General features: G+C 43.7%; 1 protein-coding gene across 1 annotated transcript in view; it reads right to left on the minus strand.

The window, feature by feature from the left end:
• LOC104339060 (methyl-CpG-binding domain protein 2) overlaps positions 1-25182 on the minus strand; it is a 49735-nt gene that overhangs the window by 14870 nt on the left and 9683 nt on the right. Inside the window, exons 2-3 of the mRNA XM_075410703.1 lie at positions 19165-19324; positions 10459-10596 (exon numbers count right to left, since the gene is read on the minus strand). Of these exons, the coding sequence (XP_075266818.1) occupies positions 10459-10596; positions 19165-19324 (298 nt within the window). The remainder of the gene's footprint in view (positions 1-10458; positions 10597-19164; positions 19325-25182) is intronic.

A 25182-nucleotide genomic window follows, 5' to 3' on the forward strand; every position in this document is an offset into this window, starting at 1 on the left:
GCAGCCTGCTGTGGGTGACCCTGCTTGGGCAGGGGGTTGGGCTGGGTGACCCACAGAGGTCCCTTCCAACCCCTGCCATTCTGTGATTCTGCGAGACAAGCAGTTGTCCTCATTCCTATGAAATCCTTCATTGCAGCTGGGTACCCAAAAGCCTCCATTTAAGACAGGGCTTTTGAATGTCCCACTGTGTTCTAAAACTGGAAGCGAAACAACTGGAGCATCCTCTTTCATCTTCTGTGGAAGCTATCTTGCTAGAGTCAAACTGCATCGTTACTGCAGCACCATACATCAGTGACTCTTAGTCCAAAAAAACCCAACATTTTTTCAGTTACAGAGGTAGTAAAGCCAAAGAAAAAAGCAACAAAAAACATCTACTTCAGCAGTAAGAGTATCCTACCAACTGAAAATAAAACGTGGTTATGATAAGAAAAATGCAATACTCTCCACAACACCTCTCCATAGCTTTATGATTTATTTAGGCTGAATGATACTTGTGTTGCCTGAGAGATTACCATGTCATTTTATAGAGATCTACATACTTAAGCACTCTTCTCTGGACAAGAGCACACATTGGTAACTCGGTTTGGATCTAAGTGCCTTAGAAAACCCACACAGGATCACTTAAGCTCTTCAACTTTTTTGCAGACTCCGACCACATTTCACACGTTCTTGACAACTCTGTGATTTGACAGCTTTTTGAAAATATCTGTTGCTACTTGTGTCTCATTTTACTAGAGCCACTTCAACGTCAAGTGCTTCCTGTAAACTGACTCCTCGCTCTTAACTAGTATTAATTGTCACCATTCCAACCCAGGTTTGAGCTACGCTCTTGGTTGAGTATCAAGGCACCTCTTATCTTGTTAAATGTTAAATATTCAGTACCTCCAGTCATTCACTCCTGCTGTTCACCGCCATTGCCAAGCCCCCACCCCAAGCAGGCACTCTAGGTGTCTTGTAGCAGTCCTTGCAGCTCCACGGGTGAAGTGGCAGTGCCTTAAAGCTGTCTGGAATGCTAGAGAAATCCTTCGGTACAAAGGCAAAACCAGCAACCCACTAGCCAAACTCTAAAAGGAATATTAGGATCCAGAAAAAAATGAAGTCAAGGTAAAATCCTGTCAATTCAGTATTTCAGTAGTGGGTTAGCTTCCTATATTGGTAAAGTCTCTACAAAGCTTATTCATGTTTTTCACCGTTTAAACAATTCACCATTCATTCCCCCTTTCCCCCTCCATTTCATCGGCGTTTATAGATAAAGGAAACCAAATCCAACACCAACCCCAAATCCAAGCTATATTTTTTATACCCTACAGTTAAACATAAGAACAGCCTCTGTTTATTCAAGATAAAATTAATTGGTCTACAGAGCAAATACATCACCAAATCCAATGAAACATTACTGGGTTTTGATTCTGCAGTTCCCTACTGGAACCAACCCAGGAGGAATCAGGAGAACGGGGTGGCTGAAGAGGGTGTATAGCAATGCAAATGCCTGTGCAGGAGAAAGAGGTGCTTGAAAAAGGACATTTAACACATCTGAAAGCTAAGAAGACTTCGAAAGCGTAGCGCAATATTGACTGTGTGGAGCTTCCAACCCCAGTATTCGCTCAGCTCTTTAAGCACTAATCTCAAACGCAGGAAAGAAGTCTACACAACTGTCAGCTCCTCGCCTGATTTTGGGGTCAATGTCAGGTAGAAAAGGCACTTGGCACTTCGACACGCCTTTGAAAACAAGACTGAAGCAAAGCATATTCCTAGCACAAAGCTTCCAGCACCATTACACATAATTATTTGCCAACTACAATGACTGTGCTCCAAATTTTCGTCTCCCCAGATCTCCACCGAGACTGCACAAGTCACCCTTACTATTTTTTTGCTGAGAAACGAATCACATTCCTAGAGTTTTACTACAAAGTTTGCTTTCCAACTCTTAACGGGTTCTTATGAGTCTCCTCTGAATCTCTGTATCTTTTCCTGGATCTTACCAAAGAGTCTGAGCTGGACCAGACCTGGACAAATATTTGCCTATCAGCTGCACCAGGATTAGCTATTAAGGGACAGAGAGAGAGGGAAGAAGCTGCTAATATAAATTCAGAAAAAGCTTTTCTGTTACTCCACTTACATGATGAAAAACCATTCCACAGCAACGGAAGTCTGCATTCAAGTAACGGAAAAAAATCATTCAAGTCTCGATGTGCACAATAGCTGCCTCTGAGGTTACAGTCCTGAAAACAGCTTACGCTGTTTAACCTGCAACTCTCTCAGCATCAGTGAGACGGGGAATAGAAAACGAGAAAATCAAGCTCAGGTTCACAGGCTTCGTGCCCCGCTAGGCAGAGAAGTAGGCACCTAAATTAGGAGCAATTCATAAAAACTCCATCTCAGGCATCAGCATTCACAGAGCAGGGCCTAGGCAGGCTGACCCCTGGGCACTCGTCTCCTGCCCAAAGCCACCTGGACTTCATAAAGCAAGCAAGAGCTCCATGCACAGGGCAGAGGTCTGCAGATACAGCCACTCAACTGCAACAAATGACTGCCAGCAACAGAGCCCACCTTCTGCATCACAACCTTACAGCAGTTCACAATTTGTGGAGAGGGACCTGGGTGTCCTGGTGGATGACAGGGTGACCATGAGCCAGCAGTGTGCCCTGGCTGCCAAGAAGACCAATGGGATCCTGGGTTGCATTCAGAGGAGTGTGGGCAGCAGGTCGAGGGAGGTTCTCCTGCCCCTCTACTCTGCCCTAGTGAGGCCCCATCTGCAGTGCTGTGTCCAGTGCTGGGCTCCCCAGTTCAAGAAAGATGAGGAGCTACTGGAGAGAGTCCAGCGCAGGGCTACGAGGATGGGGGGGGGACTGGAGCATCTCTCCTACGAGGAGAGGCTGAGGGAGCTGGGCTTGTTCAGCCTGGAGAAGAGAAGGCTGAGAGGGGACCTTAGAAATGCTTACAAATATCTGCAGGGTGGGTGTCAGGAGGATGGGGCCAGACTCTTTCCAGTGGTGCCCAGCGACAGGACAAGGGGCAACGGGCACAAACTGAAGCAGAGGAAGCTCCAGCTGAACCCGAGGAAGAACTTCTTCCCTCTGAGGGTGACGGAGCCCTGGCCCAGGCTGCCCAGGGAGGCTGTGGAGTCTCCTTCTCTGGAGATATTCCAGCCCCGCCTGGACGCGGTGCTGTGCAGCCTGCTCTGGGTGACCCTGCTTGGGCAGGGGGTTGGGCTGGGTGACCCACAGAGGTCCCTTCCAACCCTGACCATGCTGTGATTCTGTGATTCATGCCTCCGGGAAAGAAGCAATAGCAAACATGAGACCTTGTTATTCAGTAATGAGAACTCTGATCGGACCAGGATAGGAAGGAATGAGAGAAGAACCGGCTTTCAAGATTCATCATTGTTATGATGTGCTATTTCATTACTAACGCAAAATGAATAACCATCCTGAGGATTCCTCAGTCCGTCATGGGTACTCTTCCTGTTGGAGGGTGAAAAATGGCTCAATTTCAGCTGTGCCTGAAGTAGTGGTTTGGAAACACACACTGAAGAGAGCCTAAAACCCAGGGCCTTCATTTACCGATGTCCAAGTGTCCCAGGTTCAGAAAGATCCAGCAGCCAAGTACTCAATTTGCTAGGAAATTAATCAATATGCATTATGCCAAAAGTGACCTCTTACACAATACCCTCCTGCTGAGCAAGAACCGTATCCCTTATCGTTCAAGCTCACTATCCTAAGGGCAACCCTGTTTTTTTCCAGTGACAGAAGAGGCAGCAGGGGAATGCAATGCCAAGGTCCCTGGGGTGGAGCAGAATTTTCACTTCCTTGTTGTTCCGAAACTCCGTAATGGCAGAGCTGTAGTACAGCCGTGCTTCTGCAGCTCTTTGTTTGGAGCGTTATAAAATATTGCTTCCTCCATAATTGTTTCTTGTCCAAGAAAAGCTATTTGTGACTAATGGCGAACTATAATCTAGCCCATAATCTCTGCAAAAACACAATCTCCTAAGCAACTGTTATTTCTCATTCAGACAACAAAGAAATGATAGATTAGCCTCGCTATTTCAAAAACCACCAAATACAAATATATTACGAGCCGCTCCTTTTCCTTAGATAAATAACAGTTTGTTTGCAGTTGGTCAAGCAATGGAAGCCTACAGGAAATTTCTGCTGGAAAGGAATCCATTCCAATTCTATTACTTTTAAAAGAAAAGCACGTATGTTCTTAACATGCAAACGTTCTTGGAGGGTGACTGATTTATACATAAATCAATCAAAAACCTCTAATCTCATCTGCCATTTCCTACGTACAGAGCATTGAAAACACTGTAGGTATCAACAGAACAACGTACTTGACTGGACACAGAAGAAAGAACAACGGATCTGGTGTTGGTGAGTCCAGAGATTTGTTTACTGAGGCGGTTTCTTCTATTCACACAGCTACAGATACCTGCTCTTAACTTGCAGCAGTAGTGGGAAAAAGCACACATCTAATTCAGAAGTCTGATGGACGCAGCCAGTTTAACAGCCCAGTCACAACTCCAGGTAGCTGCCTCGGCATCTTCGCAGCTCTCTGGAAGCACTTTTATTTCCACGCTGCTTGCGGATGCATTACAACCCGGTGTGAGAGTTGCTCAGCTCTGCTGCCTCCGTAATTGCCAGTCAAAATTAGAGTGTTCCTTTAGTTGCTTGGGAGAGGGAGACGAAACTTCATCTCATTGGGTTCCTTCCATCCCACTTTCTGATCATTCTAATGGATATTAACCAAGAAGTTTCAGTTTTCCAACCCTAGCTAATTTTAGATTCCAATCCTTTACCTTGATCCACAGGAAATAAAAATCACATCTATTTGACAAAATACGAAGTGCTAAGAGCTAAAAACGTCTTTCTTGTTAAGAAATGTTCACAAGAAGACATATATAAAAAGAAGACAAATAAGAATCACATCTATTTGACAAAATACGAAGTGCTAAGAGCTAAATATGTCTTTCTCGTTAAGAAATGTTCACAAGAAGACATATATAAAATGACATCCTGCAATTTTTCTCACAAATTAGGCCTTTCAGACTGCAAATGTCTCTTGCCAAAAGCGACTATGGTCAGATTTAATTTGTCATATATAACCCTATTCAATAATCCATTACAATACAATCCGCTGCAAATATATATGACATTAAATATAAAAGAGACTTTCAAATCAATTTTAAAGAGTACTTTTGGCCTACAGATAGATGATGTTGTAAGTAAATACAGCAGATATATAAAAAAAAGGTGTTTTTTAAAAAGTAAATACCGTCAGATTTATCCTAGGGTTGTTTAAGGTGGCTGTCTGCCACAGAACTAGAGGAGTTGGATCACGTAATACTGACTGACTACTTTATTTTCTCAAAACGAGCTTTGAAGAGCAGGATGGCCTTCTTTTAAACATCTGAGGTATGTTCATGGAATGTTTTCAGGCAAATGTATCAGGAAGATACTGAGGTCAATGCTTTGCAAATTCAGCCTTATGATTAACGTCAGTTTTAAGAGTATGGTTTCAAACACCCTTACCACCACAATCAACAGTACACAGCAGAATTAACTAGTCATCAGTGGGTCCTCAAAGCTCTCTCAAAGCAATACCTCAGGTACCACACATTTGGGGCACAGGGGTAAACAGGTGAGTTTCGTATTAACCCTGAAAAAGGTCAATAAGCGTGGAACAGTGTGAACCAAGCAGCTCTAACACATGAAGAAGGGGTTAAGTGCTCTACACAGGACACAGACCTGGACCTTTTGGAGGCACCACATGAGCATAGGTACAAAAGGCAGCGATCCATAAGAAAGAAGTTTGATTTGCAGCACCATTCCATTTGATTCAGTTGGGTAGAGAACACTTGACAGGCAAGTAACTCAATTTGAAGTGATTACATGAAAGATTTACTGCCTATAATAGTTTCAGATAGTTACAGGACTTCCTCCGTTTCACACTGACTCTTCTCAATGAGGAATACTCAAATCGAGATGCACAAGCGGAGCATTAATGTGCCCTGAAGCACTGCTACGTCTCATGGTCTTTCTGCTAAACAGGAAGGAGGGAGAAAACAATGTGATTTTAAGACACTACTCAACACCACCTGAGAGGAAGAAGACAGATATAGTTGCCTGACTTTTTGATTGATTATTCATTCCAGTTTCAGCAATGCTAATTTGACTTTTTAAAATCCAAACCATTACCCTTAAATTCATCAAGAATGGATCATACCTTATCAAAACATACTAACAGTGGAGAGGAGGCTAAAACAAGGGGGTTTGCTGGTTTTTTTCTTTCCTTGCAGGGCCCACTAGCAATCTTTCAGGATTCTTTTTCTTACGCTGGTTTATAAGTGGACCCTGCAAGGGAAAGAAACCCCAAACCCACAGAAATAGCAAGAAAACCTATCTTAAGTAAGATTATGGAGAGTCAAAATATTTTGAGCAGGCTGATGCTTCAAAAAGAGACACTAAAGCACTGTGAAGAAAACTGCAATGGAGGCTACTAGATTTGCTATTTAGGAACCTACAGACACTCCTATCATTTAATGAGATATGAAGAAGACTGATAGTTAAGAGAAGTCTGGTGAGTACCAGAAGACCCTTCAGAGCATGCATGCATACACACACAGCTCAAGTTCTGACACCACCTACTTCCAGGATTCTACAGAACATTTTCGTTCTTCTTTGATAAAGTTCTGCACTCTGATAATCAGCAATCTATTCAACCTTTAAGAAAGGCTCTGAAAGCTTTAAGATGCTGTCTTGCAGAGCTGTTGCTTGAAAAAGGCTTAGACAGCCTCGTGACCCTTCCTGCGTGCAACCAGCTAGCACGCTGAATATACGGAACCAGCAGTGGCCACAAAGATCTGTTGGTCTAATTCACAGATTTACCTATAGGAAGACCACAGGCAAGCTGTTATTAATTTATCTTTCCAAGAATTACCACAGAGTTTACTGCTTAAAGAAGAGCTGCTGCCAAATACGTTCCCTGCCAACGCCAATAAGCATGTCTTCTCACTCACAGGTCATGAAGAAAACTACTGACTGCCAAGGAATTACACTAGTTATTTATTTTGATCTCTACATAAGGAGGCAGGCCAAAGAGAATTTTCAGGGAATTCTGGTTAGACTGTCTTTTGAAAAGGGAGATACAACAGATATAAGCAGAGAAAGCTTTCAGAGACGGATATCTAGAACTACAGAAGCAAGAATCCCTTCAGGGATTTGGGCCAAGGATTGAAGAATCGGAGAGGAATGACACTGGAAGTGGTAACTGAATAAGCTTTATATAAAAATAGGCAATATAGTCAGTGTTTCAGCATTCACTTGAATATCCAACACTGATATATTTACAGTCTATCTATGTACAGGAAAGTTTGCTCACCTGAGTAGGGGAGAAGACTGTGATACATGTAGGGATGATTTATGTAAGGAAAACATAGGATTTATATGCAGAGGAAGAGAATCTGAATACATTTGCAAGGCTGCATTTGTCCAACAATTGTATCTCAAGTCACAGGTGCTCCACATGGTGCATGCTCTACTAAGAATAAAGTTTTCTAAGCTAATAAAGCTTAGAAATAATTAATAATAATTCTAATAAAGCTTCTCTACCTTATCTCAACAGATGGCGTCAAGAAAAGAATCGGTGCCCTTTGAAAACCAAGCAAAGATGGTATCTATTAATATTTATACCCAGCTAGTGAGAAAAACCTCAGAATGAACTGCATGCTATGTTCAAACAAGATGAACATGTGCATTTATGTACGTGTGTACGAAGGGTGCACACACAATCAATGACTGGAGTTCCTCCATACTTTTGCTTACTAATACCAAAGAAATATTGATAATTGTATGATGGAAATCTGCGTGTAAAGCAAACAGATCACTGGAAATTGTTTATGAAAGCTGTCAATTTGCTTAAGATTCTCCAATCAATGACAGCATACTACCTACATTATTTTGTTTCAGATTTTTTAAAGGAAAATTTTACTGAAAACTCACTCAAATTTTACATAAAAACAGCTGTAACAATCTATTCTCTCCCTTCCCCAAGTCTCCCACCTATGCTAATCATCACTACTCAAAACAAAGAAGACAGCTCAAGGCAACACTCTAGCTTGGAGAAAAGCAAGAGTAAGACACACCAAGATTTCCTTTGCAGTTATATATCTAAGATTAACTATTTTACATTCAATGCACAGAGCTAGCATATCTTCCAAATGAAGTCTGTCAATACAGAGTAAGAGTTGTGTTTAAAGTGCCCTCTTCCAAAGATGCACTGCTGCAAGCAAGGAGAAAGGAATTTGATCGTAAAAGAATGCTGACACAACGATCAGCAGATGATGATCACTTGAAGATCTTGCTATAGCTTAATCCGTTACAACCTATCTTAAGGAGGCAAAGATTTAAGTTGGGTAGGTTTGAAAATAGCCTGTTTTGCAAATCTTTACTGGATAGTCATCCGCAAGCGACAAGAGATGCATTCCCAAAGATTTCAGTCGCTAGGTATTTGAAGAAAAGATTCTGGAAGAAAAAAAACAGGGAGGAAACAGGCAAGCACGAAAGAGTTTAGAACCCATCACGATGCGAACCACCAGACCTCCATTTCTCCTGCCACAAAGGTGCCATAACTTTCCTGTGCTTTGGTGATTACTACTCGTTTGGCAGACATGACCAAAAGGAAATTCCTGGCACACAAAGTGCAGTAGTTAAAAGGAAAACCCGAGGAACGTGAAGAGAATCAACAGACAAATGCAATTATGCATCTTTTAGATCTGAACGTCATACACTTACATGGCCCCTGTTGAACTTCACGGGACCAACAGTGAGCTGAGGCCTTCAAATCTTGCTAAAAGACATCTCAACAAGATGCTCCAATACGGCTCGATATTTCTTCTTTTTCTTTCTCACCTGAATTTAGAGGATGCAGAGTCTAAATTCCATGTTATTTCTTACAAGAACAGCATTCAAGATGTTTGAAAGTGCAATATCAGAGACAGCTTGCGTTTCAAAGGAAACGTTGTTAAAAGCTGGTGACATACGAGCGTACAAAAATTTGAACGTGCCTCTGCATTTTCTCCTCATCCCTGCACTCCTAAGATAGAATAATTTGATGGTAGTAGCGCTATGACTCCAAAAATACAAGTCAGACTTCAAAACAAACACCTCAATCCAATATACACTACATTATCCAGCCAATCATTCATTCATTAACCAGATCTCCGTTTCTTCTCAGCGCCCTCCTCCACATAAAAAACAGAACCAACAAACCACAGTGTGAACAAGCAGTCTGTCACTGATCTAAAGAAAAGCAGCTAAAGGAGAACCTGTGTAAGATGAGCTTATGTTACTGTGTTTTCTATTTACAGTAGTATCGTAGTGAAAAAGAGGGATTTAAAATACAATTTTTTATTGATTTTTCCACAAAGTTGTTCCATATAAAAGAGATATTAGATGATAATCGTGTATTTTATGGAAACTTCTACTAAGAAGCTGCACATGACTTTTTTTTCCCCCCACATTTCATGTCCAGTTGTGACAGTACAGCGCATATCTGCATTTCAAGAGCCATACGTTCACCAAATATGAATGGAATTTTGGAGTAAGAAAAATTAATCTCCATATGAACTCTAATTTGTGTATTTTTTTTTTTAACTTGTATTATATGCATTTCTAGAAGTAACTTTCAAGATAGGACCTCCCACCCGTCACAGAATGGTCAGGGTTGGCAGGGACCTCTGTGGGTCACCCAGCCCAACCCCCTGCCCAAGCAGGGTCACCCAGAGCAGGCTGCACAGCACCGCGTCCAGGTGGGTCTTGAATATCTCCAGAGAAGGAGACTCCACAGCCTCCCTGGGCAGCCTGGGCCAGGGCTCCATCACCCTCAGAGGGAAGAAGTTCTTCCTCGGGTTCAGCTGGAGCTTCCTCTGCTTCAGTTTGTGCCCGTTGCCCCTTGTCCTGTCGCTGGGCACCACTGGAAAGAGTCTGGCCCCATCCTCCTGACATCCACCCTGCAGATATTTAGAGGCATTTCTAAGGTCCCCTCTCAGCCTTCTCTTCTCCAGGCTGAACAAGCCCAGCTCCCTCAGCCTTTCCTCCTAGGACAGACGCTCCAGTCCCCTCCTCATCCTCGTAGCCCTCCGCTGGACTCTCTCCAGTAGCTCCTCATCTTTCTTGAACTGGGGAGCCCACAACTGGACACAGTACTGCAGACGGGGCCTCACTAAGGCAGAGTAGAGGGGGAGGAGAACCTCCCTCGACCTGCTGCCCACACTCCTCCTAATGCATCCCAGGATCCCATTGGCTTTCTTGGCAGCCAGGGCACACTGCTGGCTCATGGTCACCCTGTTGTCCACCAGGACACCCAATGTGCTGTCATTGAAGCACGGCTGAAAACAAGCACATTCTCAGCTCGTTTCAGCTTTCTGAACAGCAGCAATGGAACCAGACTCGTTCTTACCTGTCGTGGCTGCTCCGTCACCCGCTGTGGATCAGATCTGACTTTGTTACTCGGATGATTGGTAACTTTGGTGACCGGTTGTTTGAAAATGGATGCAGTTTGTCTGATGGGTAAAGTTGTGTTTAAGTCTGGTTTTCCCTGTTAAAAAAAGAAAAAGGCGAATTAACAAAAATTAGACAGAAAAATTACACAAATTTAAGTTGGATTCACACTCTTCTACAGATGTGAAAAAGAAGAAGGCTTTTTTCGGAGTAAAGACTTCCCTTAAATGCTGCACTGAACTAACCTTTGCAGACATCCTTTTTAAAGAAAAATATAGAAGTTAACTGGTTCCACACATTTTCACTTTCTTGGGAAGACTCAAACTGCTTGAAAGTCCATCTTTTCTTTTGTTAAAACATGTATGTTCATTGTGCACGCGACTTACATTCTGAAAAGAGACAGCTTCACCATCAGATGTCAAAATGAAACTCCAAAGCTTCATCAGAGTCTGCAGCCAACAGTTTAGAGAGTTCCAAGTCTTAAAGAACAGCAACTTCCTACGTAACTTTGGTCGCAAACTTCCTAAGCAATTCCTGCATCAAACAATTCTTCATTAAATGCAGTCATTTATTCTGGAAATATTCTTGGAGATACCAGTGCCTGCACCCCTCACCGCAGCAACCACTCCTGAAGTATTTGGGGTGGGGGAATGGAATTCTCCTCTCACCCCCAAGACTGCTGAAGAAAGAAAAAGACGTGTCATCACCTGTACACCATTCTGGCTTTTCTAAATCTGGCTCTCTATCCAAAAGCAGACTGCCAGCTTGAAGTGCCGTGCCAACAGAGCAGCATCTTTTTGTTCATAATCCCATTTCTCCCAAATCCTGCAGACATACTTTCAGTCTCTCCTGCTCTTGCATTTTGTCTGGTATTTTTCTTAACAACTGAAATCATTCTCTTTATTTTTTTACCCCCAAGGATACAAAGATGTGACTGAGAAGACACGTGATTCTATCCAGAGAAGACAGACACTGAAAATAAATATCCCATGATACATATTTTCCCAATGAACATGCATCAAAAAGCACGTTCGCTATTTTGCAGGACAGTGCTAAGCACTTTATCAACAGCCATATCTAGTTTCCGACAAAGAAAAATGGTTAAAGTTTACTTCTACTCATTCAAAAGGCAGAAAAAAAAGTAGTATTTCAGATCTCAAAGGTTTTATAATTGGCTGTGAGATCATAGCTCTAAAGATACACAACGCACATTGATATTAGACTCCATCCAAGGATCACGTTAAAGGAGTCTAAGTAAATCCTAATGAAAAACTCGTGATTTTGCAACAAAAAGCACGTCTTGGGCTTAGAAATGGGAATTCAATCTCAATCTTCAAATCCTCCATATTTACATTATGCAATTTGGACCACACACCTTCATAAAAGAGACGATGTTAAGAACCAGAGAACACACGCTTGTTTGAAAACCGCTGCAAGCTGAACGCTCTGGAATTCCAGCTGACCACAGTTAGAATACTGACTACAGACATTCTGTAATGATCTGCATAAAAATCAATTTTAAAAAATGGTGAGAGGCTTCGGCTTATTGAGCAATAAGACTTCTGCTCAATGCACCTGTCTCAGATTAAATTTTATTTTAATAGTATGTGTCCCTCTATCAGAGTTTTGCTGGAGTGTTCCTGTATTTGAGCACACCTCTGTCATCGCAAGGCCGATGGCTGATGAGAAAAGGAGCGTGAAGTCATTCTTCCTATATGCACACAGTGCATCATCCATGAATTAGCAATAAAAAGAATATAATCTCCGCACTCCACAGAAAGTAATTTTCATTATGAAGACCATTCTACAGCCAAGCTGCTCAATCCCAAAACAGACCCTTACACACTACGATGGTTATGAGACTGGCTGCTCTCCTGTCCAACTATCTGCTTCATCTGCTGGGTAGGTAGGAGCCTCTTTCCACAGCCTCTCCAGGATGACACGGCACTGCTAGATCCATCCTGGTAGAAAAAAAAATGAGGAATTCCTCCACGTGATTCTAAGGAATGGAATCGAGAGGAGGGACCAACAGAATAACACTTCATATTTATCTAGGCAACTCAACACAACCTAAATGAAGGGATAATTTTAAATTTCAGGCCTTGATTTTTCATGCACGTGGCAAAGGTGATTTATCAAGGATGCCAGGCATATTCCTAGCTATTCAACAGTACGACTCAATTCATACACTCATTTATAAGCTGGCACTGTAGCATTTTGGGAATCCTTGCTTAATACAGATTTACTCACCCTCTCAAAAGAGCCAGAACAGTTTTCCAGACCAACAGAAGAAACATGCCAGAACATACAGGTGAATTTGGAAAGAGCTCTAGAAATCTGTTCTTTTCAATAGAAGCGATTCCGATCACAGGTCTCTCTTCCTACCTTTAAATATACCTTGCTACTTTATAGGTCCCTTTTCTTCATCATTTCCAGGTAGCAGTTAACTCATTAAAATGTAATAAGGCTAAACCTACAAATTCCAGTGGAAGTTTTCCTCAGAAATTCAGGCACTTATCATTTATGGTTTATAAACTCACAGCCAGAAACTAACCAGTCTCTATGTCTTGCAATATTTACTGCTTTCAAACGGGAAAGGCAGCACATCTTCAGCTCCATCCCTAAGGCACTGTTGATTTCTTGGCTAACTAACGTCATCTATCTGGATTTTTGTAAAGCCTTTGACATGGTCCCCCACAACATCCTTCTCTCCAAATTGGAGAGCCATGGATTTGATGGGTGGACCTTTCAGTGGATAAGGAATTGGTTGGAAGCTCGCAGCCAAAGGGTAGTGGTCAACGGCTAAATGTCCGGATGGAGACCAGTGACGAGTGGAGTCCCTCTGGGGTCCGTACTGGGACCGGTGCTGTTCAATATATTCATCAATGACATGGACAGCGACATCGAGTGTACCCTCACCAACTTTGCAGATGACACCAAGCTGAGTGGTACAGTTGATACACCAGAAGGACGCGATGCCATCCAGAGGGACCTGGACAAGCTGGAGAGGTGGGCCTGTGTGAACCTCGTGAGGTTCAACAAGGCCAAGTGCAAGGTCCTACACCTGGGTCGGGGTAATCCCCGGTATCAATACAGGCTGGGGGAGGAAAGGATCGGGAGCAGCCCTGCCGAGAGGGACTTGGGGACACTGATAGACAAAAGGTTGGACATGAGCCGGCAATGTGCGCTGGCAGCCCAGAGGGCCAACCGTGTCCTGGGCTGCATCAGGAGAAGCGTGGCCAGCAGGTCGAGAGAGGTGATTCTGCCCCTCTACTCTGCTCTGGTGAGACCTCACCTGGAGTCCTGTGTTCAGCTCTGGAGCCCTCAGCACAAGAAGGACATGGAACTGTTGGAGCGGGTCCAAAGGAGGGCTACAAAAATGATCCGAGGGCTGGAGCACCTCTGCTATGAGGACAGGCTGAGAGAGTTGGGCTTGTTCAGCCTGGAGAAGAGAAGGCTGCGGGGAGACCTGATTGCAGCCTTTCAGTACTTAAAGGGAGCCTATAGGAAAGATGGGGACAATCTTTTTAGTAGAGACAGCAGTGACAGGACGAGGGGTAATGGTTTTAAACTAAAACAGGGTAGGTTTAGGCTGGATATAAGGAAGAAATTCTTTACAATGAGGGTGGTGAAACACTGGAACGGGTTGCCCAGAGAGGTGGTGGAGGCCCCATCCCTGGAAACATTCAAGACCAGCCTGGACAGGGCTCTGAGCAACCTGATCTCGTTAGCAGTGTCCCTGCTCACTGCGGGGGGGTTGGACTAGATGACCTCGAGGGGTCCCTTCCGACCCAAAACTTTCTATGATTCCATGATTCTATAACTGGGATCAGGGTTTCCATAGCCAGAGCAAACAGCAACAGAGCACGAGTACTTCTAGCTTCATCGTTCTACCCAACCAGAGAAACTACCACTCAATTAGCACGGAAGTCGCAAGACCTTTTTATACGAAGCAGAAGTGAGAATCTAAGCTTATAAATAAATCTAGAGATAACACTTCTAATGTTTCACCCAGGTAGTCCCAAGTCCACTAGAAAAATGTTGTCAGACACTTTGGTCATTGCTTTTAACACGTGTGATACTGGTTCTGGGCTGTATTTTTCTTTCCCCCCACTGATAATGACAATAGTAAGTCTAATACATATATAATGTATTAGACTTACTGTAAGTAATAGTGAGTCTAATACATTATACGTAATACATATTTTCATATACAATTAAAGCATCTCTGATGAGTACAGAACCACCAACCAGAGCTAGACAGCAATAGCATGTACTTAAATTTGCACAAAGTATTTTGACAATCAACTTTTCTCACACCATGTAACTCAAATCACACCAGAACCTTGACAGACCTTGGCTATCCCACAAGCTTCGCATTCCCAGATCTTGTGACATCAAGTTCAAAGTAGTATTTGAAGCTTTGAAGTCCGTGCCCCCGGAGCATTCTGCGCAGTAGCATCAGCATTAGTGGTAAAATAGCTATTAAAACTGACAAAAACAATAATAGCCCCCCCCCCCCCAATCTGCCATATGGGGGATAAATCTGGTTTAGCAAACATTTCTGGAACAAAGGTCTCCAAAGGCTGGAGCACATCTCCTACGAGGACAGGCTGAGGGAGTTGGGGCTGTTCAGCCTGGAGAAGAGAAGGCTCCAGGGTGACCTTAGAGCAGCTGCCAGTGCCTGGAGGGGCTACAGGAAGGATGGAGAGGGGCTTTTCACAAGGGGGTGTAGGGATAGGACCAGGGGGAACGGCTCTAAACTAAAAGAGGGCAGATTGAGATTAGATATTAGGAAGAAATTCTTCACCTTGAGGGTGGTGAGGCCCTGGCCCAGGTTGCCCAGAGAAGCTGTGGCTGCCCCCTCCCTGGCAGGGTTCAAGGCCAGGTTGGATGGAGCTCTGAGCACCCTGGGCTGGTGGAAGATGTCCCTGCTGATGGCAGGGGGGTTGGAACCAGGTGATCTTTAAGGTCCCTGCCAACCCAAACCATTCCATGATTCTATGATTTCAAGTTCAAGAAAAATATGTGCAGGTTCCATTTGGCCTGTAACGTGACTTAAAGAGAAGTTCAAAAATAAATCCATTAAACTTAGAAAAATAAAGTGGAAGATTCCTTCAGGCAGCATGAGAACTTCAGAAAAGTCAGCTACATTAATGATACAGCCCCCAGAATTAAAGCAGAACCCTGGCAAGTTATAAACTCTGCAGGAAATACAGGTTCCAGGGATAAGTGTCCCATAGACTTTTTATCAAGGCTACATACTAGAAAATGGTCATTAGGATAAACTGTTTAAACTAAGCACAGATCCATTTCTAAGTACTGTAATCATAATCTTACTACTTTCCTGCTTTATTTCCTTTCTCATCGTAGTTAGGTCTGGGCATTCTGATCTCATCCTGAATAAACAGTCTCTTCTTCGTGGCACTGAGTTTTGAACAACAGAAATAAACTCGTTAGTACAGAAACTTGTAAGCTCACCCATCGCCAGCACCTGCAAGTCTTCAGACATGGAGGGGAAAAAAAATCATCCCACGATAACAGGAAGCGACTGATGCTCAGAGAAACTCTTTTTCACAACAGATCATAAGCCAGCCACACGTTAAGATTTATTCACGGCAAAGCAAGAGCTTCCAGTACTTCCTAATAGAAATAAGTAACGAAGATGCCTACAACCAACTCCTCTCCTGAAGGACTGAAACCTCTTTTGAGCTTTCCAGATAGAAGACCCTATCCACGTCTTTCCAATGGTCAGGCACAGATTACTTCACCTCAGACGGTGGTTAAGCCCACAATACTCCGTTGTAGGCACACCTACAAACTCCAGCCTTCAGAGCCACCGACATACTGTGGGCTTTACTTCACTTGCCTACCACCACCAAACACAATCTCTTCCTGCTCTGGGAACTACAGCAACGGATCAGCTGGCAGAAACAGCAGCGTTCCCTGCTCGTCTTTACTCCATAGGAGGACTTTATGCTCCAACAGCAGTTTCCAGAAGAATTTCAGTCCACTATCTTTCCGAAGACGTGTATTTCCAGAAGCATCAACCAGGCAGCATGTTTAACCTGCAGTGGGATGCATCAAGAGGAGTGTGGCCAGCAGGTCGAGGGAGGTTCTCCTTCCCCTCTGCTCTGCCCTGCTGAGGCCCCATCTGGAGCCCTGTGTCCAGTTCTGGGCTCCCCACTTCAAGAAAGATGAGGAGCTGCTGGAGAGAGTCCAGTGGAGGGCTATGAGGATGAGGAGGGGACTGGAGCATCTCCCCTACGAGGAGAGGCTGAGGGAGCTGGGCTTGTTCAGCCTGGAGAAGAGAAGGCTGAGAGGGGACCTTAGAAATGCCTCTAAATATCTGCAGGGTGGCTGTCAGGAGGACGGGGCCAGACTCTTTCCAGTGGTGCCCAGCGACAGGACAAGGGGCAACGGGCACAAAGTGAAGCAGAGGAAGCTCCAGCTGAACAGGAGGAAGAACTTCTTCCCTCTGAGGGTGACGGAGCCCTGGCCCAGGCTGCCCAGGGAGGCTCTGGAGTCTCCTTCTCTGGAGATATTCAAGCCCCCCCTGGACAAGGTCCTGTGCAGCCTGCTGTGGGTGACGCGGGTTGGACTGGGTGACCCACAGAGGTCCCTTCCAACCCTGACCATTCGGTGATTCTGATTTTCTTTTCAACAGAAAGAATTGATAAGCGTATTTTTATAAGCACAACCGTATGCTGTACCTACTGGATTTATATTCAGTTGTATTCCTTACTTCATTGGCTCTTCAAAAGCACTTCAAATAAAGTAACTCAATTTGCAAGTGAAATGTAAAAACGCTTACACAGAAAAGAATGGCAAGATTAGTACAGGCTGAAGCAAAACTCCTCCTGCGGCTCTACCGTAAATAAACCTGTCAAATACAGGCCTTTATTGCCAATACTGAAAGGTCAGGAAGAATGCACCATGCTAAGACTGGAGGTGAGTATCTTGTGAGAGGAATATTTCCACGTCATTTACACTGTTGTACATTAACATCACAAAACGAAGAGCATTCATTAGCATATATTACCCTCAGTCCCATTCCAGGTGGCATTAATATGTCAGTCTTGACATGGAGTCCTAGTCTGCTACTGATGAGAATCTCAAGTTAGAAGCGTGGCAAGACAGCATTTCCAGCCACCACCTGCACAAATCTAACTGCCTAGACACGTCCGAGAAAGAAGGCTCAAGTATATTTTGGTATTCCTTCTTGAAACATAAGGGGAGCCAAAGAATTTAGAGACATTTGTGGTAAATTGTTTGTAGAAAACTGAACAACCCACAAAACGGCAGCAAGTTTATACACAAACTTGCCCGTGCGAGTCTGTCTTTCACGGCCCCCCCCAGCAAGGTGGACTGGAAGACGACCACAACCAACCTCTTCCAGCATCTGTGGAAAACATCAGCTACAGGAACAAGCTGAGATCTCATTTGGAACTATCACAGGAATACTGCAGAAATTCCTGAAAGCTCACGAGGTACAGATTCAGTCACTTAGCAATAATAAATCTCATCTACCTGAAAAAAGCATTTTTTTCTAATCATGTATTTAGGGCAGCATTCAAGTAATCTACGATCACAGGAATACAAAGTGAGCACAGACTCCTCCAGGTTTTATATACCAATTTTTGTAATTTCTGCTCATGCAAAAAGCCTAAAACCTTTCCTTAGACTACCCCCAAGTTTTATATTATTTGAAAGTCTCATCTCTGTGGAAAGAAAATATTTAATAATCTGAACACATGCTTTAAATAAAAAGAAATCAGCATGAAATGTGTGGTTCACGCATTACAAACAGCAGATGACAAAAAAAAAAAATCAGTGCACAGACACAGCTATAACTTGTTAGGTATTTTCATACACTACTGTAACTTATGAAATCCTAAAGAATAAAACCCTTTCAAAAGAAAACATTTCAGGTTGTTACAGAAATCCTATCAAACTGTTGTATGAGGTTTCTAAAGCTGGTCCAGGAATATATTATATGAGAGTCAGCTAAATTTACTCGTCACGTCCCTATGTGCTCTGCCAGTTATTTCACTTCTGTACGCTTCAGCCTTTTCTTTTTCATCTACTATACGCATTTTCTTCAGTATTCAAAAGGACACACTGTCGTTCAAAAAGAAATAGTGAGAGAGCAATCGGATCAACTGAGAAAGGCCCAGTCTCAGACAGAACAACACCCGGCCTTGCCAAGCTACGTAGCTGCACGCGGACATCCAGCTTTGTACAGATAAGTGCATTTGCCTCCGAAAACAAGCTTCCTGGCACATAACACGAACTATTTCATCTCAGAACAGGAAGATGAACGTAGCAATCTGAAGCCTTTCACAGGAGAATCTCTTGGCGTCAACAGTCCTAACTCCTCCCACTTAGAAGATTCTCGTTCAGGAAGATGACTAGCACTGAGGTTCTCCAAGCCAACTCCTGAATTACTCCAACTTTTGAGTCACACTTAACCTCACCTCGGTATTTTCTTGGTAGTAGCAGAGCATTCCTTCTAGTTATAAATTTACATCTCTACCACTACTCAAAATTAAGCATACACGCACATCTTAGAAGCGGACTGCTTTAAGCAGAAAAGAAATTGCTAAATGAACTACAGGAAAGGAAATTCTTAGGATATCCTTAAACACAGTATTTACTAACAAACCTTATTTTGATTGAGAGAATCATTCCTTAGTCTCTGTTTGTTCTTCTGCAATTTACTGGGCATCATCTTTCCCGTTCTGAAGTCAAAACTGCTGAGATCAACAGTGTTTCCCAGGTATCTTGCCAACTGAGGCTTGCTTCTGAACTTCTTACCACTTGGACTAAAAAGAAGAAAACACTTTAGTATGTTTTGTTGTACAAGAGGATACAACCTTGACTTCTTATAACAGCCTTTATACCTTGTTAAATAACTAAAAAGTTTCCGTTATCTTTACTCCATGTGGCACGTTCATCGAGGTGTCGGTCAGTGCTGGTACACCTGCCCAACCTCTGCACCTCCGCTCCCGTCCTTTGCCCAGGATTTAATTTACGTGTCAAGCTGTCGGATGCTAGGATGCACTACACCTTGGGAAGCTGGGTTAGCAGCACAGCTAAACCAGACTCCAGTATAAGCAGTATAAAACGGAATGTCAGGCTGTGGCCTAGTGCCGGAACCTCTCTGCGCAAACGCAAAGACCATCTGCAAGGTTTAAACTGATGGCTAAGGCCAGCCTAGACTCATCAGCAACCCTTCTCCGCTACCAAACAGCAAGGCATTAAACAGACACACAGCACTAGGGTTTGACGGGACACGACACCGCTTAGCTAGTCAGTCACTAAGACCGGTGAGCAAAGCCAGGTAAGTAACTGAGCAGCAAGCAAGCAAGCAGCAAGCAAGGTGATGCAGAATATGAAATAGGTACCTGCTGGAGAGCAGCTCTGTGGAGAGGGACCTGGGTGTCCTGGTGGACAACAGGGTGACCATGAGCCAGCAGTGTGCCCTGGCTGTCAAGAAGGCCAATGGGATCCTGGGGTGCATTAGGAGGAGTGTGGTCAGCAGGTCAAGGGAGGTTCTCCTTCCCCTCTACACTGCCCTGCTGAGGCCCCATCTGGAGCCCTGTGTCCAGTGCTGGGCTCCCCACTTCAAGAAAGATGAGGAGCTACTGGAGAGAGTCCAGAGGAGGGCTACGAGGATGAGGAGGGGACTGGAGCATCTCTCCTACGAGGAGAGGCTGAGGGAGCTGGGCTTGTTCAGCCTGGACAAGAGAAGGCTGAGAAGGGACCTTATAAATGCTTACAAATATCTGCAGGGTGGGTGTCAGGAGGATGGGGCCAGACTCTTTCCAGTGGTGCCCAGCGACAGGACAAGGGGCAACGGGCACAAACTGAAGCAGAGGAAGCTCCAGCTGAACCCGAGGAAGAACTTCTTCCCTCTGAGGGTGACGGAGCCCTGGCCCAGGCTGCCCAGGGAGGCTGTGGAGTCTCCTTCTCTATTCAAGACCGACCTGGACGCGGTGCTGTGCAGCCTGCTGTGGGTGACCCTGCTTGGGCAGGGGGTTGGACTGGGTGACCCACAGAGGTCCCTTCCAACCCCGACCAGTCTGTGATTCTGTGAAGCTGCAGCTGTATACATAGATCCCACCGTAACAAACGAAATCAGTTGTAGGGAAGTTATTGAAATCATCTTCATTTGGAATTCTGGAGTTATTATTACCCCAAATGTCCAGCTGATGTTTTTGAGTAACATCAGCAAATATCCAGCTCCCAGTTCTCCTGCGGAAGTGGAATTCCTACCCATCTTTACCTCACAGAACTCGCTATCCCCTCACCTCCACTTTGTTCTCAAGCATCCCAAACACAGTCACGCACCTTGTGCACGCACCGTCTGCACTAAACATACATTTAATCTGTGCATATATTCACTGACATCACCGGGGCTTGCTGTAGACTTACCAACCAAGGCTGGTAAGTCTACAGCAAGTCGTTGCTCATATGCAGCTTATTGACCGTAAGGGACAACGCTGCTGCCCCGGACGTGGCAGCAAATCAAGGATCAAGAACCACTATGTAAAATTCAGATTAAAACACCAGTTTGTGATAGTGTCTCAGTATAGCTAGATAGCCATGAAAATGGCTACGTGGCCGTCACGTGAAGTCAACAGCCCCTGGGTCTACCGCAAGCTTCTGCCCAATGAAACAAGCCAAGCGTCAACCCTCCCCACTGCCGAAATCCAAAAGGTGAACTGAGCTCAGAGAGTTTTTCACACATTTCCTTTCAAAAACTACTGAAAATTTTTGTCTTCTTCACTTTTCCAAAGTGTTGGGGTTTGGGTGTTTTCTTTTTTAACTTCAAAACACCTTGAGGCAAGAACTTCCCCACTGAAGAATACGTATTGAATTCTGGGAAAAATAGCTAATTAAGCCAAACATTTTTCAAAGTCATTTAAATGAATGCAGAAATATGGAAAGACTTAATTAACAAGAGGTAAAGGGTGGGAGAAAAAGACTTAAAACAGATCACAATCTGAAGCTAACCTCCTCAAGGATGGGTGTGGGAGGGGAAAAAAACCAAAAAAACCCCGCCACACATACGTATACACACACCCCACCACAAAACTCTTTTCTGCTTCTCAGAAACCAAGAACTGGAGCTATGCTATAAGCCAAACTAAACCCAACACCAGTTTTATTTTAGACAGTGGAGATTAACACCCCGGCTTGTTAGCAGTCAGAAAAATTCTGCACTGAAGGTCAGAGGCAGAACAAGTCTTATGTGGGGCGAGCACGTTTACTATTAAAATAATCTGACCCGTTGTCTTTCATTCCTACTCAGGCACCTAGAAGAAAAGTGCAGGATAAAACCTTGTCGAGCATCGCTGGCTGCCTGGCTAACCGTCCCCGTTTCCTAACGGAGCAGAAGGGCTGAATTTACTCAATACAGCCTCCTGGTAGGAACTGCTTTCCCCCAGCTTTGCTAACGAGCGTAAAACACTGAATGAAAAGGAGAAAACAGTGACTATAAGCAAACCCTGAAGTTGGTGTTACTATCCTCTTTTTTTTCTTTTTAATTAAAACCTGCATACACTGAGTCATTTTAGCTCACAGCTAACTACTAAAAGGATATAGAAATTTTGACATCGTACATCTTTTTCTATGATATCCTAATTTTGGTACCCAAGATGAAACACACGACCTTTAATCTTCCTCAACACCACCACCTTCTGTTGTCCTCTAAGAAGCTAACAGACTGTGTTAGCAACACAGCACTCTTTTTAGTGGCTTTCCTCCTCAGGTTCCTTGCAGAGAAATGCTTCACCTAACACCTCGAAGGAATCCCAAATTCCAGCAGTGAGCAGTTCTCAGCCTAACATCACTAAAAATTCTTCCTGTAGAACTCTGGAAACAGATTCGACGAATAAAAGCAAACTTTATAAATATATCCAACAGTCTTAAACTCCGTTATTTACACATCTAACATTTTGGGGGTCTTGTTTGGTTGGTTGGTTCAGTAATCCAAAAGCAAATCAAAGCATATGGTCCAATATTCCATATTACCATCCGCACGGATCGTCGGCAGGGCTGGTATTAAAGGCTATTTCAAAGCACAAAATCTACCATTTAAGTTACCAGTGAAACACTTAGCTGGGACAGACTGTAATATATTAGCAAAATATCTAGTTTCGCCTTCATTTCAGTGTTAACAAGCACTGCATTTTTGTGCCTTGATCCAAAAATAGAAATTAAAAAATAGATTAAAAAATAACCTGAGACAAAAAAGAAGCCACCAAAAACCAGGCACTTCTTTTACTACTAAGTGTTTGACATTCTGCCCCATAGCTTTTGCTCTCGTGTTTTCCCACACCGGTGGGAAGGATGAGACTCGTTCTATCTGTCCTTGACCTGACATGACAACAGCAAACAAAAAAGGTAGGCAGAGAGGAATCTGTCTGCCATAGCTTTGGTTGCCACTTCAGTCAAGTCCTTCTTCTGGACTTTTTTTCACATTTCCCTTACTCCACCATCCATTCTCATCATCCTACTCCTGTTCCAGATGTCGGCGTCTCCCGTCAGCACTCCCTGTCTCCGCAGAAGTACGTCACTCCTCTGCATCCCACTGCCTTCGTATTGCTGTCACCGCATCTGTTCCTTCCACGTGCGGAACCAGCCAGCTGCCCTCTCTGACAAAGAGCAGAAATTGGGTTTTTTAGTCCTTAAGTGCAGTCTTCTATTCCTTATTATTTTCCTCCTGAATCATCCCGTCATCCCTGAAGCCATTGAATTTCTCCTGATTATTTTCTCACCCTCACTTGTTCTGGTGATGCCTCAGGTACGCTCATGAGGAATACGTAGCACACATCACTCGTGCTTCCAAGTCAACAGATACCAATAACAGACTGGTTCCAAGAACATCGTCCATGCAGCTCCGCTAGCACCTTACGACAACCAAGCAGCCCTCGTTTTATCATAACCTACTCTTGTCTCCTCTTCACCCCATGCCTTACTCATTTTACAAAACCGGTAGTATTTTCCATTCTCCAGCTTCAACAAAGTCTACTGACACACAACTGAAAGTGAAGCTCCCTGAGGTCCAACAGATGAGGTAGAATTCCTCCTGCTTACTTCAGAACATTATTTTGGCACAAACTTTAAAATCTGGTGAATTCTGCTATGAAACTACATTTCATTTGATTCCATTTTCCACAAAAGCTCCTATCCTCAATTGTTCTTCACTGCAGAGTTTCAACAAGTCCGTATCACATCACAACACTGGAGGAAGCACGCGCTCCGTAAGCCTTCCGGCTCAGCCTCTGGAGCTGGCAAACAAAATCCCCATCGGTCTTACGTTCAGTTGCAAGGCTGCACTATTTTCTAACACCATCCAGGCTCGTCATTTCCTACGCCAGACCTTCCCCCTCTTCGAAGAGGGAGACAAAAAACGTGAACTGGAAGGATCTGAATAAACTCAAAACTTTCCACCCCACCTCTATTAGCTTTCGCATACATTCATTTTTTCACTGCCAGCCCTGTAGCTGTAGCGTAGGCTGTCAAACCACTCAAGTGACGCCTTCTTTTCTGAATCAGTCCCAGATATCTTCAGTCTCTAATCTGCTCCTGCTGTAAAGCTTTCTCTTCCTTGCCGAGAAAGGTCCACGAGGCAAAAGTCAAATAAAAGGCCTATTTGCAGAGGCTTTATTTGAACATCTACTCAATAATTAGCATGCACTAATGGAAAAGAGTGAGGTTATAGAGCCTATTTAAACCAGTACGTCTACACAAAAGCCTACTACTGGCACATCCTGGCTGAAACTAAGAAACAGCATGGTTGGGTTTTTCTCCCTGAAGGTGTTAAAACCAAGTTTCAGTTCAAACTTCGTTTCAAGTAGAAAAACAAGGCGGAAGGAGAGGTATGAAGGTTTCTTCTCTCTGAGAAGGCATTCTGGATGATATTCTGGAGAGATCTTCAAACTCAAACTGAAAGGGACGCTGAAGAACGCTCAGAATTTGAAATCTCACTTGGTGCAGAAGATTTTCAAAATTCATTGCTCTGAGTTCACATACTCTAAAATTTCAACTGCTACAAAAGTCAGAGGCATGGACTACTACGTTATTTGAAGGAAACATTACACAGCTATGGGAGAAACCAGTAAAATTTGCCCCCATCCGCATGTTCTGGACATTCATTAATTTTACACTGACTTCTTTCATGCAACAAGAAGCAAGTGAAAGCGTTCTTTCAGGGTGCTGTGACACAGCGGAGCCTCTGGTCTGACGAAATTGCAGCACGACCCAGCATCGAGACAATTAAGAATAGCAAGATACATGTGGGATTACACAGGAATATCTCCAAATATAATTTCAGCACTACATTGTTGTAAGGCTGTTATTTTTATAAGCATTAACTCAAAGAGGGTTGGACTAGATGACCCACAGAGGTCCCTTCCAACCCCTACCATTCTGTGATTCTGTGAAATATTTAGTCTTACCTAAAGACAATGAACTTTCTACAGCTTTTTAGAAAATTTGCTAACTTCAATTAGAAGTTTCTGGGGTTTTTTCCAAATAGAAAAATTATATTTAGTGCACCCGAGAGACTTGGTTCTACCAGAGCTGACATGCATATCAGCACTTAAACCTCATCCTGCCGAATTAAATGCCATACAATGTTTTTTGTCATAACCAATTAACAAAACTCAGCACAC

The sequence above is a fragment of the Opisthocomus hoazin genome, chromosome Z (assembly GCF_030867145.1).
Source record: "Opisthocomus hoazin isolate bOpiHoa1 chromosome Z, bOpiHoa1.hap1, whole genome shotgun sequence".
Classification (NCBI taxonomy): Eukaryota; Metazoa; Chordata; class Aves; order Opisthocomiformes; family Opisthocomidae; genus Opisthocomus; species Opisthocomus hoazin.